A 16,772-nucleotide genomic window follows, 5' to 3' on the forward strand; every position below is an offset into this window, starting at 1 on the left:
AAATATGTATAAATAGGTAAAGCACATGTTGGTTACACTTTCATTCAAAACCCCGTTCTTCAACACATTCAAGTGCAATGAATGTGGCAAATCACAGCACATAAGTGAGAGGAGAAAACAAATGACTGTCCACTTTAGTTCATGAAGTTGCTGTGGTGTGTCGTGATGTAATGGATGGCTAATGACTCAAAATTGAATATTGGAAACCTACATTGACAACAGACTAGCTGCCTCAGTAGTCAAGCCCGTTGGACATCAACTCCTCTCCGTACTAAAGGTTCCACAGGGTGGCTACTGACCAGGAATTATGCTTGAATTATTGGCTCCAGGAATTCTGCGGGAATTTTACTCTGGAGACTTGAAAAATTGCAACTTTTATTAATCCTCATTGGATCCATACATATTAATAAATGCTATGGGGTATGTTTTTCACAGTTTAGCTTTTGTAATTATCAAGGAAGAAAAGAAAGCTGCAGTGGAAAATAAAAAACAGATTTCTCTGTTTATACTTTGTTAACGTTCTTCGCATACAATCTGACAGGCATGGCAAGTCATGTGATGGTGCCAAGTCTTAACCTTTTTCGAGATTTTAAGTAACGAGTTCCTTTATGACGAAAATTTGACTGCATTTAGCATCAGTTCATTGTCTGTCTGGATACGTTGAAATCACAATGACCCTTTATATTGTGAATATATTTGTGTGTTTGGGGGGGGGGGGTGCAGCGGTAATAAGTAAGGTTGAATAGAGGAAACTTTTATTTGTATCCTTGAATTTTTGGAAAGTTCACCTTGAACACCGGGAATTATACTTTAATGTTATTAGGGTTTTAGAGTAGCCACCCTGTTCCAGTTTGAGCTCTAGCCTGGACATGGGTGTTTCTTACTGAGTGTTCTTTCATCATTTTTTTCAGATTATCATTATTCATGTTCACTGTTATGATTAGCCAAAAGATGACCAAAAAGCAACGTAAAGTAAGACACATACAATCAATCATTTATTCTCAGTTATTATGAGGGGCTGCTGAAAAGTTCATGGGATGGCCCAAAAGGAATGTACTGAGAATAATAAGGTTTGCCCAACGTACTCCCCTCGAAGCTCCACATACTCTCTTGCATGGTGCTTCAGCTTTTGCAGACCACTTTAAAAAAGTCTGAAGTTTGTTCCTCACACCAACATTCTATGGAAGTGGTCACCTCCTGGTCAGATGTAAGAATTGCATCTCTTCAGGAGTTTTTTGAGTCTGGTAAAGAGAAAGTAAACTGATGAGAGTCAGATCAGGGAAAAGAGGGGGGGAGGGGGAATGAAGATATTAAAATCAATGTCAACTGTTTTTGCAATGTTCAACGAGCAGGAGCATTCTTATGGAGCTTTCCACGGTGTTGGTGGCTTTACAATCTTCTTCAGTCAGACGTGTAATGATGTGTTGTAATTCATTTAATTCATTAACTGTCCCTTGGGCAGGTAATCTGTAAGTGACATGCCACCAGAAAAATTAAGCAAAGCCCTTCCCTGCAGACTTTAATGCTTTGAACCTCTTGGGGCAAGGTGAACCAGAGTGCCATCATTCCATCGAATGTTGTTTTGTCTCCTGGTCGTGGTGACAGTGAAGCAGGTTTCCTTCATGGTAATCAATCTTTACAGGAATTGTGAAGAATGGGACATGATTTTTCTAGATGACTCCACCCTTTCATACTTTTCATTTGGAGGCAAATTTTCTTTTTACAGCCATTTTACTAGCAGTTTGCTAGTAGAATTTTTTTTCACCAATGCTTAGTAAGCGTCTGCCACCTGGTATATATTCCTGCTATGACATACTGACTCAATTTCCATCAAAATTGGTCAAGTATTAACAGTGATATGAGCAGTTCCGTGATCGAGTGGCCTCCATCTTTGATAATGTCGTAGCAGGAAAATGTACCAGGTGGCAGATGCCCACCCAAGTCAAAAATACTTGTTAAGGCACCTATTAAGCATTGATGTAAAAATACTCTGTACTTAAACTTTTAGTACAGAACCATAGCTATAGCCTGACAAGTTAAGTCCCGATATGCGCAGATAGCTGCGGAGCACTTCCTATTGCATCATCCGCCCCACCATTCTTCTACATACTGGTCTGGCCTTGAGAGTTCAAGTGGTGCCAACTCAGCAAAATTAAGCTAAAACAAATATGACAAACTATTTTTATTGTGTGGATTGACCGTGCCGGCTCATATCAGTTTATCAGTGGTTCATTTGATTTAATCTGGTCTTTGAAAATGCATGAGGTGCGTGGATCCTAAACTGTAGTATTACGCACGCACGTTAAGGTTTATAACGAAGAGAAACTTCTGGGCGAATGACTTTAAAGCCGAGTGAGGTGGGGGTTCTTTTGTTTATTGTACAACAATCACTATGAGAAGGCAATCTGATAACATGCTTGCCTGTGTTCTTTTTTAAAGCATTGAAATGTTCTTGCTCTTTACTCTTGGCTGCATATTTTTGAAATGCAAAAATCAAATCATGCCGGGTCCAACGAAATCCACAATCTGCTCTGGAAAGCCCCTTAGAGGACAGGCCAGATAAACTGTTTACAATGTTCCAACATAATTGCGAAATCAGAAGGAGTTACATAAACTTAAGTATAATGTTGTCGAATCCACAAGCGCTGCCACGGGAGTATCTAAGTGGATGGTTTCTCAAGTTTTAAAAGAATTGGATTGATTGGATCAAACCCGGGACCCCTTGATTACAAGGCGACGACACTACCACTGCGCCATTGGGGAGGCCAAGTTTTAAAAGAAGGAAAATAGTCATTGGCGAAAGAAGCTGAATTTCTGTACTCCGACAGGTAGAAAACAGCCCAGGAAAAAGCGAATGCAAATTTCGTTGAAAATCCAAAGACCATTCCGCTCCCTCCAGGTTGCAACACTGCGAACCAACCTTGCTGCGGAGAATGGAGTGGGGAAATGTGGTGCGAGATGCACAGCAGCTATTTGCAGCATCTTGTTTTTAAACTTGTCAAGTTATAGGGAAGGACTATTATACAAGGATATGACCTTCCTCCAAATTCTTTGGAACAAAATTTGATCAGAATGGCAAATACACACAAGTCACATTTAAGAAAAGATTACCATATTTTTGCCCTGTGCTTTATTTTATATGTTAGATGAATATTGGAGCCAGAATGTAAAAAGAAGTTTTCAACTGATTTTTCCTCATTGCTATAATTGAGGATGTATTTTACAGAGAAATTGTGTCATGATTTTAATGTTGTGAGCCAATGATCGACCAGCTGATGGTTATTACTGTATGTTTTATAATTTTTGCATGTTTATAATTGTTTATTTGCAGTCTTGTTTTTTTTCACTTAATGAAATCTTGCTTTTCAGATACTGTGATTGTTTTGCCAATGGGGAGTTTTGCAATATGTGCAATTGCACAAACTGTTATAATAACTTGGATCATGAAGAGGAAAGGCAGAGAGCTATAAAAGCATGTCTTGAAAGGAATCCACAAGCGTTCAGGCCAAAAATTGGGAAAGGAAGTGTTGGCGATGAAAGAAGACACAACAAAGGTTGCAATTGCAAGCGATCGGGCTGCTTGAAAAACTACTGTGAATGCTATGAGGTTAGTTTTCCTTTAATTTAAAATGAAGAGGAATGTTAAAATTTTCGTGTCCGCAGGCTGCATCTTCAGTTGTAGAGAAAATAAAGATAGCGGAAGTGAGTACGACCTGCAGAGTTGCTAGGTCAAGGTTCAACCTTGTAGTTGGTACAGAAAAACATGGTTTTCTCGCTGAGCTTGTTGAAAACTGTGAATGGTGGGGTGGGGCAATGTGAGAAGTGGAGATTGGGACTGGGTGTGAGGTGCTGGAGATGGGGTTGATTGAAAACGTTAGCACAGAAAGGCTAATCGGGACTGGACCTACAGTTTAAAGTGGGATCCAAACCATTGTATGCCGCACAAGGTATGAAACCCACATACCTGTGAGTGTATGACAGACACGCTTGGAACATTTTTCCTAGCACATCTTGCCTTCACACTAAGCAGGGACAAAAAAAATTCTTGAAATGTAAAATCTCAATTCAGAAATTTTCTATCTGGATTTTAAACCATTTTTCAGGTAGAATTTATTAACTAATCTCTCAATGTACTGTATTTTAAATTTCGTCTTCCTCATTTCATGATCATATACTCCTTAGTAAGAAAAAAATCCAGATTTGGCCATCCCTACTGCACACGTCTTGCAAGAATGATCACTCAGACATTATAATACAGGGTTGGGCAGCGTTCCAACTACTATTTTAAACATGAAATAAATAACTCCCTAATCATGCAAACTGTGTATTGTTAATGAAAAATGAATCAGAAAGGCTTGCCATTACATACCCCAGTAGTTACACATCCGTCAGTATCCGTTTGTATGGTCACATTTTTAAAATCACGTCAGGTAGATGATGTCCGTTGTGATTGCAACAGTCGCGGACTATCTGATTGAGGGATTCCATCACACGCACAAGCATACACAGATGATGTAGACTTACTTGAGGATGATGTAAATACAATTAAGAATAATGCTAAAATATTTTTCAAAGCCGCTAAAGAGATAGGTTTGGTAGTTAGCAAAGAGAAAACTATATATATGCTTACAGGCCGAAACCAAGTGTTAGGTAATAATCAAAATCTGATTGATATCAACTCGTTTGAACCAGTTTCCAAATTCAAGTACTTAGTACAAGTACCAATGGCGCAGTGGTTGTCGCTTTCTAATCAAGGGGTTCCAGGTTCGGTACCTGGTGGAGGCACATAGTGGTTCGGATTCCACTTTAAACTGTAGGTCCAGTCTCGATTAGCCATACTGTGCACAAAGTGGACTTAAAACATCAACTCAAGTACTTAGGAGTAATACTAACAAATGAAAATTATATTAAAGGGGAAATAAAAAGCAGGCTTAATTCAGGAAATGCATGTTACTTTTCTCTTCATGAACTTTTGTCGTCTCGTTTAATATCTAAGAAACTAAAAGTTAAAATATACAAAACAGCAATTTTGCTTGTAATATTATATGGATGTGAAACTTGGCCCCTTACATTGAAAGAGGAACATAAATTGATAGTATTGGAAAATAAGATAACTAACTAACTCTCTAGCCTTTTTAAACCCGAAGGTTCATGGCTGCAGCAACACAGGCCTTCCATCTTTCCCTATCTTGAGCAAGATCTATATACTCTTTTCCATCCCTACCGATTTCCCTTAGGTCCATCTCAACGTTGTCCCTCCATCTTCGTCTTGGCCTTCCTACAGGTCTCTTACCATCAGGTTTCCCAACAAGAATCCTGTAAACTCCTCTTTCCTCTCCCATTCATGCCACATGGACTGCCCACCTAAGTCTTCTTGATTTAATTATTCTAATAATATCTGGACATGAATACAAATTATGTAGTTCTAAATTATGTAACCTTCTCCACTCACCTTGTTAGTATGATAAAAGTATGCACCAGTGAAACAGAAAGTAAAATTCGTGTGGGTATTAATATGTCTGACAAATTTACAATTCATGATGGGTTAAAACAAGGATATGCATTATCTCCATTGCTCTTTAATTTTGCCTTAGAATATGCTGTTAGGAAGGTAAAAGAAACTAAAGAAGGACTAAAATTAAATGGTGTGACTCAGTTGTTAGCATATGCAGATGATGTAGACTTATTAGGGGATGATATAAATACAATTAAGAATAATGCTAAAATATTTTTCAAAACTGCTAAAGAGATAGGTTTAGAAGTTAACAAAAAGAAAACTAGATATATGCTTACAGGCCGAAACCAAGTGTTAGGTAATAATCAAAATCTAATTATTGATAACAACTCGTTTGAACCAGTTTCCAAATTCAAATACTTGGGAGTAATATTAACAAATGAAAATTATATTAAAGAGGAAATAAAAAGTAGGCTTAATTCAGGAAATGCATGTTACTTCTCTCTTCATAAACTTTTGTCTTCTCGTTTAATAACTAAGAAACTAAAAGTTAAAATATACAAAACCGTAATTTTGCCTGTAGTATTATATGGATGTGAAACTTGGTCCCTTACATTGAAAGAGGAACATAAATTGAGAGTATTTGAAAATAAGATCCTTAGGAAAATATTTGGGCCTAAAAGAAATGACGAGACAGGTGAGTGGAGAAGGATACATAATTTAGAAGTACACAATTTGTATTCATGTCCAGATATTATTCGAGTGATTAAATCAAGAAGACTTAGATTGGCAGGCCATGTGGCACAAATGGGAGAGGTAAAAGAGTTTACAGGTTCTTGTTGGGAAACCTGAGGGTAAGAGACCAGTAGGTAGACCAAGACGAAGATGGAGGGATAATGTTGAGATGAACCTAAAGGAAATTGGTAGGGATGGAAAAGAGTATATAGATCTTGCTCAGGATAGGGACAGATGGAAGGCCTGTGTTACTGCAGCCACGCACCTTCGGGTTTAAGAAGGCTAGAGAGTTAGTTAATAATGTGCCATTAAAAAGTCATATTCATTTTTGTATGCATAGATCTCCAAATAGAATAGCAGGTGTGATAATTTCGAATCATAAATAGCACCTATACTCCCCCCCCCCCCCCACCTACCTTGTGTTTATTGGATGAATCCCTGCTTGGTGAAAGAAACAAGTCTCTAGTAGGTCCCAATAAAATCCAACGCATCGTTCTGTGGGATTATCTCCAGACTTCTGTCAAGATCCTGAAATGTGTCCAGTTTTTTTGCTGAAACCTTGATTTTTTTTATTCACCATAAATATGTGAACCTAATCAAAGGGAATAGGGCCAAAACTGTCACATTGTTTAATAAGGCTTCATTGACAAAATGCAATATTCACTGGATATGACTTTGTAATAATCAGCTTGTGTTGAATAACAATGTATTATTAATTATGTGGGGTAATTGTGTAAAGTGCTTGATGGAACAAGATTTCATCACAAAATACCTACACAGATTACATTGTCAGAATATTTGCATGTGTTTTCTACTTTGAAATTTGTTTTTCAGGCCAAAATACCATGTTCTAGTATATGCAAGTGTATAGGGTGTAGAAATTTTGAAGAAAGTTCGGAGAAAAAGACATTAAGAGATTTAGCAGATGCAGCAGAAGTAAGAGTTCAACAGCAAACAGCGGTAAAAAACAAACTTTCAGCACAAATTCAAGACACAATATCTTTTAGACCACAGCCTATTGCTCCAAGTGGTGCAAGGTAAGCATTCATTGCCTTAATTGTCTTTTATGATACTTCATGATCTAAGTGCATTGTAGGGATGGGCCGATACGAGGTTTTGACCGAAAATCGATATTCTACCAATCCGATATAAAATTCCAAATGGTCCTTGAAGAACCTGATTGGTTCATTTGGTTCATTGACCTCCTTAATAAACATTTGTTTCCAGGTGTCTGCAGTGCAAAAGAAGCTGCATATTTAAAAAGTAGGGAGTGGAGATTATCCATAAAAATTGTAACAAAATGTCAGAATTCTGCACTAAATTATAAGTAGAGGCACATATTTTTAGTAAATATAAAAGCAAAATTTCGGTTCAAAAACAGTCTATTTCCAGTTCAAAAGCGGTAAATAAAATAAAAATTTGGTTTTATAATGGTGAATAATCACATCAAAAGTGCTATATAAAATGACATTTTGGTTTTAAAATTGTGAATATAATGCTAAATTTGATTTAAAAACTGCACTTATTACACAAAATAAACTTATCCCTTCTAATAGCTCATTTATGTCCTTACCAGAGTATTAAGTTTATTCCTGTGTAAAGGTGGTCCATGTTTGCTTCTCAAATATTTACAGCAAAATTAATCAATTTTCCGTGAATTGCATACCTCACAGGATATTTCAGACTTCAGAAAGTGTTGTGTCGGTATATAAACAGTGAATTTCGTGTTTACCAGTATATTTCGCATTTTGCATTATTTTGTGACAAAACAGGGTAGGAAAATGCACATCACACCTTTCAGAAACATGAAAAATGAACATTACAGCATGTTATTTCATATTTCTTGTTTTCATCAAAAACGAAATTTGCATGCCTCTAATTATAAGATATTTATAGATATATTCGATCGGTAAAATAAATGGTAATTTTATCGATCAACTGATTCACCGATATGCCTATATTGGCTGATACCTATAAGTTCCGATTAATCTGTCCCATCCCTAGTGTATTGTATGTGTTTTAACATGTTGCCAGCTGAATACTATGTTGTATGTCCATCTCCACTAAGGTATCAGGGGAGCTGATTGAAGGTTGACGCACTATAAGGGTTGTGCAAACATTATATTGTTGATAATTCACACTACTTGACAGCCTGAAACATCACTTTGAGCATGATGCATTAACATGTAAGAACGTGATAACATCATCAACACATTGCCAATGAAAATAGGAGATATGACAAAACAGCATTCATCCAGTGATGTATTTTTACTTCGTAGCACAAACACACTTGAAATTCACTTCTTACACAAATCCATGTAACTTTTGCAAAAACATACTTCATTTGTTGGTTGATTTTAGCGACTCACTGTCACCATTCGCATACTTTGTTGTTGTACTTGGACTACTATAAAATTATTAGAATCAAATCAGCAGACCTTTATGAATGGTGACAGTGAATTGCCGAAATTGATCGATGAATGAATTTTTTTTTCTGCAAAAGTTACACAAAATAATTATATATTTGTGAAACAAGTGAAGAAATGTAATGTTTCCTTTGACTTGCCTTGAATATTTTAGAAACTGAGCTTCTATCCTTTTTTTCTGGTCTCCATGGTGGAGTAGCATATTGTTCACATAGATAATTACTAGGGCTGAGCTGATACCAATGCCGATGTATCAGTATTGGAAAGTATCGGTAGGACTTTACATACCTATACTTTCACAGCATTTGGTCTTTCACAGGCTCCACAAAAAAGCCACTCAACACTTTCATGGAGTCTAGTTCTAGGGTGTTTGGGAAGAAGCACTTACGTCACAACCTGTTAGTTCCTGTTGCTTTCAATTAAGAAAATATTATAAGTGTAATTTTATATTGGGAATGTTTGAAGATTCTTAACAGTAGTGATCCAACATGTAAATCATGTCTGTAATGTTTTCTATGAACAGAATTAACACAAATATCTGCCCGCTGTAAATTTTTTGACTTGGTGCTTCTTCCTGAATACCCTAGATTTATCCTGGAAATTGTGCAAAACTCGAAGTTTCTTGTTACTTTGCATGGGTTTTGTGTGAAAAAACAATGGAATTTTGCAATGACATAACATGTAAATTAATATTATGGTGTAATTCCTGAATATTTTAAATAAAAAAAATCTTGGTAAATTGATGTGTGTAATTAAAGTGGAATACTTACATACAAACATTGATTATTTTTTTGTTTAAAGAACTTTTCATATTATAATTTTTAAGGATTGGTATTGTTATCGGTGAGAGTATCGGTACCTGCTCAGCCCTAATAATTACATTGTTTGGTGAACTGTCGACGGCCAATACACTCCTGCTCCTATCTGTCTGTGTTTCAGGCTACTTGTATCTGGGTGTTTTTTTGTGCTTGTCCCTGCACCTTATTTTATCAGTTCGCATATGCATTACCTTCAACAGAGGCAGAATCTCTAGTTACACATGGATCCTGTACTTACACTTTTCATAACCTGATATTGTCATTCTGTTAATATCAATGGGGTGACCCTTTCTGAAGACACTAAAATGTGAACCCCTCTTCACCGTTATACACCCTGGACTACATCGTGCAGGCTCTGGCATCTGGACTCGCAGCCAGTGTAAATCATCTGTGGATCTTGTGTTCTCTCCAGACATATTTGTGATTGTCCATTCATACATTTAATCTCATCACCTTTCATCCTCATCTTTGCAATTAACCAAAAGTGTAAGAAACGCAAAGTAAAAATGAAGCAAGTCTATTGGTCTATTAATATCAGTGCCACTGTCCCTATTCACCTATAAGTTTGGTATTCTACTGTTGTGCAGCTGCTAGGTGATACGTAGAAAAATTGTGTTAAAAAATACTCATGGTCAGGGTTCAAAAAATCCCGGTCGCCAGGTCTTCATGGCGACTAAAAATTTCAGCCTGGCGACTGTGATCTTTTGCTGTAATATGTACGAAATTTTGATTTTATGGATTGAGTGAAAAGGTGTAAAAACATTCCATTTGTCAACAGATGCGGAATAAGCAGTGTATCACTGATGACCTATTGAAAGTTATTGAATGTAAAAATAAGTACATCTTGCCTGGTGGCAGACTTTCAGACTCATCACCGAAGTTCCCTGGTTCGAATCCCGGCATGGGTGTTATTTGTGAGTGTCCCTTCATCAATTTCATCTGATGATCACTCTTTCTCATCGTCGGGATTAGCCAAAAGTGGAAGAAAAGCAACACTAAATTAAAAAAATCAAATACAAAATATACATCTTATCCCCAAGGAGTAAGACGGTTCCGTACCAAAGGATTAATTTTCTCTCATCTTTTACTAAAAAAAACCTTGCTAGAAGAATGTGACACATTGAGATAAATTAAGTTTTGAAACCGGGGTTTCTTCATTAAATTTATTTGATGTTTGAAAGTGTTATGATTTATTATTATAGATAATGAAAGTAAGCTAATACGTATGATTTGATTGACTAAATTAATAATTATTAATTAGATAAAATAATAAAAATAACTCATTTACTTTGATTAATTTGCTTTATTTTACTTCCCCTCTTGTGCCACTTATGGCTAATTTGCGAAGATGGGAATGAATGATGATGATATGATGAAATCGATGAATGAACATTCACAAACATTCATGCCCAGGCCACGATTCGAACCCGGGACCCCTGGCATCGTAGCCCGATCTGTTAACCACTCCGTCACGGGGGCGGCTAACTAATTTGGAATTCAAATATCAACTATCCCTCATCGTCTCGCTTCAACATCTCTAAAGTTACTTCATCCAAAAACACACTCGTATGTCCTTTTCATCCCGTTCAAAAATGCTGGATTATGCAGCAAAGACACCAAGGGAAACTAAAACGGCAACTTAGAGAAGCATAAAAGTGGGGAAAGGAGACTAGAATACAGAAATATTTTGAGGCAGTCACATTTTATTGTACGCTACATATAATATAAAATGCATATTTGCGGGTGAATTTTTAAATATTGTCACATTTTTCTTCTCTCTTGAGAGGTGTTCATTTTAAATCAACCTCCCTCACCCTACGGCCTGCCCTCCTTCACCCACAATAGTATTCCTGAGTGTGAGGATGTCACCATCTGGATGGTGAACACCTCTGAATTATAGATAGACTCCTGCATCCCACCCCCTCCCCCATCCCGGAGGAGCGTCACTGACAATGTGAAATCCCACTATCATATGCCGACATTCGACATACCACTTCCGTTTCTGTACTTGACTTAGTGAGAAGTATTGAGGTTGGCAACAGCCTAATAACGGATTTCTTCCGCATCATGTAGTCCGTTCTATGAAAGTACGCTAATGGAAGAAAAACATGTAAATTACATTGGATTATACATTTTAAAATATATTTTCATTAAAGGTTTCTGTTTATAATAATAATACGTGATTATTGTATAAATTACTATCGATCACGTGAACAGCAAGAAAATATCGCCAGTTTCGAACATAGCGACTTCCATGCGTGCAGGAAGGTCTCCTGTGTTTTCAGAGTAGTCTTTCGGAAATACAGCTGTTTGAAAAGTGGCAAGAAACAGGTTGTTCTTAACGTTTATGTGACGTTGTGTCGGTGCTATCCTGAGCAAGCAGTGAAGTTTGTGTCCAAGTGTAATTGTGTGTCTGCATCTTTGTGTTTTCGGTGTGGTGAAAGAAAGGAAAACGACCGGTAAAGTTGTGAGTCCGGCGAAAAAAAACACGTTGTTGCTCGTATAAACAAGTACACCGATTTTGAGATAAGCACAATACAACGCGAGGTGCTTTCGTATTCTTTCAATCAAAGAGCCGTCCTGTCCACTGTGGGGAAGATGTTGATAGTGATGATTTATGACGATCTCCCAATTTTAGCAGTCGACGTTAAATCGCCTCTTGTGCCACGTTGAGTTCCTTATTGGGAAGCAAATTCGACAGACCGTACTCTGACAGGATGATGTCTAGCTCCGAAAATGCCTCAATTTCAAAAAGGAAGTGCTGAATCAAGGTAAGAAAATACATTACTTGCATGAGATGTGCGTAAATAATGTGCATATTATCGCCTTCTTGTGCACGAGAAACCTAGAGAAAGATAAACAATCTATTTTTATTCTCCGGCTTATCTTTGTTTAGCTTCTGCTAAAACTGGTGGTATATTTGTTGCACAAAGGAGAAAACAATACTCTACATGTCAACAATGTTTGGCAATAAAGGCTTGAATTTACTGAAACGAATCTCTCACTCTCTTGTATAACTTTGGCGCTGTTATACTGAGAGAGGGGGGGGGGGGAAGGGGGATCTGTTAACCCAGTGTCAGATAAATGTGACTTTTGGCGTAGAAAAATATGTTCATTCTTGAACAAGAACACGTATTTAATCACTTGTAGAAAATGTATTATACTTCAATGTGTAAATTATCAGTTAAAATATGAATACGTAGAGGCACATATTTTTGGTAAATAAAAAAGCAAAATTTCGGTACAAAACCAGAGTCTATTTCGAGTTCAAAAGCGGTAAATAAAATAAAATTTCGGTGTTATAGTGGTGAATAATCACATCAAAAGTGCTATATAAAATGACATTTTGGTTTTAAAATTGTTAATATAATCCTAAATTTGATTTAAAAACTGCACTTATTACACAAAATAAACTTACCCCTTCTAATAGCACATTTATGTAGTTACCTGAGTATTAAGTTTATTCCTGTGTAAAGCGTTCCATTTTTGCTTCTCAAATGTTTACAGCAGAATTAATCAATTTTCCGTGAATTGCATAACTCGCAGGATACTTCAGACTTCAGAAAGTGCCGCGTCGGTATATAAACGGTAAATTTCGTGTTTGAGAGTATATTTCGCATTTTGCAGTTCATTTCGCATTATTTCGTGACAAAACAGGGTAGAAAAATGCACCTCACACCTTTCAGATACATGAAAAATGAACATTACAGCATGGTATTTCATATTTCATGTTTTCGTCAAAAACGTTTTTCCATGTTACATAAAATTAGAGGTTGCGAGTGAGCAGCATATGATGGCCGCACCATTCACGAACAGCTGGCGCGGAGTGATGGTTACTTGAAGTGAGACGGTTGTTTACAGAGGGTCGGAAGGTTCGTGATTCTTACTTTAAGTATTGGCTATACATTTACGTGAAAAATCTTATATCAAGATTTTGTGCAGAAATAGGACTTTTAGAGAGAATAATAGGCTGCCTCTGGTTACATTGAATTCTCTTCGCTCACTTTCGCCGCTACTCTGCCTGTTTTGTAAATTGATTCAGCCTGGCGTATCCATTGGAGCGGTGCATGTGCATTGCCTGAGAGTATTTTACTACTCTTTCTTACACACATGTGCAAGAGGTTTTCCAATAAAAATGCCCTGCTTTTGCTGTACCTCATAAAGCAATTGTTTTACAACCAGTCAAACACCAACAAATGATACCACAAATTGTTTAAGAGTTGGTATTTATTGTTGAAAATCAGTTCTCAGATGTTTTCAAATGTTTTTTTTTAAATATTGTAATTGTATTTGTTTAGATAAATGCTGACATAAATTTATGAACCCAGTGATAGCCTACAGGATTAGTTTAATGCAGAAAACCCGGTGTAAATATATCTTACGATTTTCATGATATATATTTTCAAAGTTTGGATTGTGCGACTTTTGAAACATACTGTAGTATGCACAATTGCTAGTAGGTGGTTTCCTGGTGCCTGATTTTCAGAGCTGGTGCCTAGCTATGAAGAAGATTTTTCGAGCACTGCTCATGGTTGAAGCTATCGTGGAGTTAATGTCCCTTTGTATCAAGATAACATACTTTTTTGATAGATTCTAGCTGCTACCAACAAGAAGACGGTATAGCATTGTTTTCACAAATAACTAATACAGTGAAATTGCAATTATACGTTTCACAATAGTACGTTTTTCTCCTTGGTACATTTTTTTTTCTGCCAGTCCTTGCTAATTCCCCTAAGGCTGCATGCTATTATATTTTTTCAGTTATACATTCAACAACTTCAGTCCCAACAAGGAAAAGACTTCAGTTACACGTTTTTAACTTTGCTTGCTAGAAAAGATGCTGCTCTTGGAGTTCAAGATTTCCATGATGATAACATCTGCCACCCGTACCCATACAGGTTTTCTTATCAGCTGCAAACATGGGACCAGACTCTCAACTTGGAATTTTATTTATGTCGCTTGCATCGGAGGGTATGGAATGGGCAATTCAACCCTTGAACCAGATTGGCCTGTGCTAAATAATCCTACTTTTGTTCTTTGCATTGCGGTGGACAAGTCGTATCTGCCTAAAGCAGATCGTAAACCACACAGACACCACACTTCCCTGCCTGTCGTAAACATTACAAACAATCTAAGGAAAGGGAGGGGGAGTCAAGAGCGACCTGCAGGGGAGAGGGAGTTCTGCTGTGTCTTATTGCCATCATAACTAAAGATAATAACGGTTGTTGAAGACAGAGAAGGTGCAGAACTTCTTTTTTGTGTAAAACACAGAGTGCCACAATTTTATTATTATTTTTTTTTTTTTCAAAGTTTGTGCACAAGCATTGCATATCCTCATAGGCAGGATTTTGTCGTACTTCCTTCAAAATTTGGTCCATCCAGCTTCCATAGGGCCTACACTAGAAGCAAAATTTCTGAATTATGCAAAATTTGCAAATGCCATAATTTCTGTTTGTTTTTTTGTTCTTTCACCCAAAGTTGCTGCACGAGCATTACATATCCTCATAGAGTAGTCTTTTGTCGTGCTTCCTTCAAAATTTGGTCCATGCATCATCCATAGGGCAGACACTGGAAGCGGAAATCCTTAATTACGTAAAATTCACGAATATTGTAATTTCATATTTTTTTTCCCTAAGTTGCGTCAGGAGCATTACATACTCTCGTAGAGTGGTATTTTGTCGCGCTTCCCTCCAAATGTGGTTAACCCTAATTATTGGGAGGCACAATGTATGAATTTTACTTCCGCTAAAAGCCCTGCCTTTAGGAAAGAAAACACAACCAATTTGCTTCTCCCTCCGACAATTAGTTCTCGAGCTAAGATGTTTTTGGACTTGCGGCAAGTTTGAGAAGTGCACACTTGAAAAGGCGCTGGGTTCAACAGGAATACAGGCACACGAAGCTCCGTCCGCTAAAGGTTTGAAGTCCACTTTATGCACAGAGGGCTAATTGGGACCGGGCCTACAGTTTAAAGTGGGATCCGAACCACTATGTGCCTCCACCGGAACACCTTGATTACAAGGGGATGACGTTACCACGATGCCATTGGGGAAGCAAAATCAAATGTATACGTAAGCTCCCCCTTGAAAGTCCTGGGAAAGAGACTGGCTCTAGTGTTCAAAAGGATTAATCTTGTGTTATGCACAAGATAAGAGTTAAAGATAATGCACTTGTTGAAGATAAGAGAAGCTAGACTACATCATTCCTTTTTTTTTTTTTATTCAGCAGCATATTCCCGAACCAAGTTACAGAAAGAAAGGGGGAAAAATTGTATTCTTAGGGATACATGAGCAATATTTCCTATACAGATAGTTACATTAAAAAGAAGGCAGCTTTGTGAAATTATTGCATAGCCCTGCACAGTAGTCGCACATCAATTATCTCTTGTGAGAAGAGATTAACGACTTTTTTTTTTTTTTTTTTTTTACTTATTCCTAAACCAATATCGTGTAACTGGGGTTGGCAAATTCTTCTTACTTCTTTCCCTGCAAACAAGAAGAAAGGGAAGTTCCCAAGCAATTCCCCCCTCCCTTCCTCTCCCGTATACAAGGAAGGATTACGTTAAACCTTCTGTAAAGAAGTGTGAATAGTGATCGAGCCTTGTTCTCAGTTGTCCAAAGACAAAGACACTTCAATCACATTTTTAGAGTGTGTTAAAACCCTAGGGAAAGCAGCATTTAGTGACCATCATTTTGGCAATTGTGCGTTTGTTCCCTGATTGTAAGGCAGGACTTCAAGGTCCCATGGTGAATGAACGAGACTGCTGCCAAAGCCATGGAGAGGGGAGGGAGAGGTTGCCTGGCATACTGAGCAGGATTCTGGCAAATTTTGTCATAGGCAGAGTTTGGAAAACATATAAAGCGGGAAACAAGAGTTACAGTAAAACAAGATCGAGATAAATGTCCTAATATTCAACATGGTTTTATTTTTATTTATTTATTTATTTATTTAATTAAAGTTTCAGATACAGTACTGAATGACCATTTTATACTGAAACTGTAGCAACAAGAAGAAAATAAAAACAATAATAAAAATATAAATAACAACAACAAAACAAGACAATACAAGATGGCAGCGAAAAAAAGAAATTGTTACACGTACATTCTTAGCGATTGTCGGAAACTGTGTTCTGACAAGAAAATATCGGTATTTACAGGCAGGTTATTATATAAGTGGGGGAACCTATAGTAAAGAGGCCGCTGTAGGAGAGAGAGCCTTGTAGCGGGAATGTGAAATAGTTTTACGTTGCGGGTTGGTCGTGTGGGTACTCGTAGATGAAATTGGTTGACAAGGAATTGGGTTTTAATTTTGCCATTAATGATTTTGTGCAAAAATTTCATG

The 16,772-nt window shown here is 37.2% G+C and overlaps 1 protein-coding gene across 1 annotated transcript in view; it reads left to right on the forward strand.

Annotated features, from left to right (window-relative positions):
- LOC146003250 (protein lin-54 homolog) overlaps positions 1–16,772 on the forward strand; it is a 106,366-nt gene that overhangs the window by 76,065 nt on the left and 13,529 nt on the right. The window contains exons 9-10 of the mRNA XM_083141431.1: positions 3,370–3,607; positions 7,025–7,227. Coding sequence (XP_082997557.1) covers positions 3,370–3,607; positions 7,025–7,227 — 441 coding nt within the window. The remainder of the gene's footprint in view (positions 1–3,369; positions 3,608–7,024; positions 7,228–16,772) is intronic.

This window comes from Lepisma saccharinum, chromosome 20 (assembly GCF_977018435.1).
Source record: "Lepisma saccharinum chromosome 20, izLepSacc3.1, whole genome shotgun sequence".
Lineage (NCBI taxonomy): Eukaryota > Metazoa > Arthropoda > Insecta > Zygentoma > Lepismatidae > Lepisma > Lepisma saccharinum.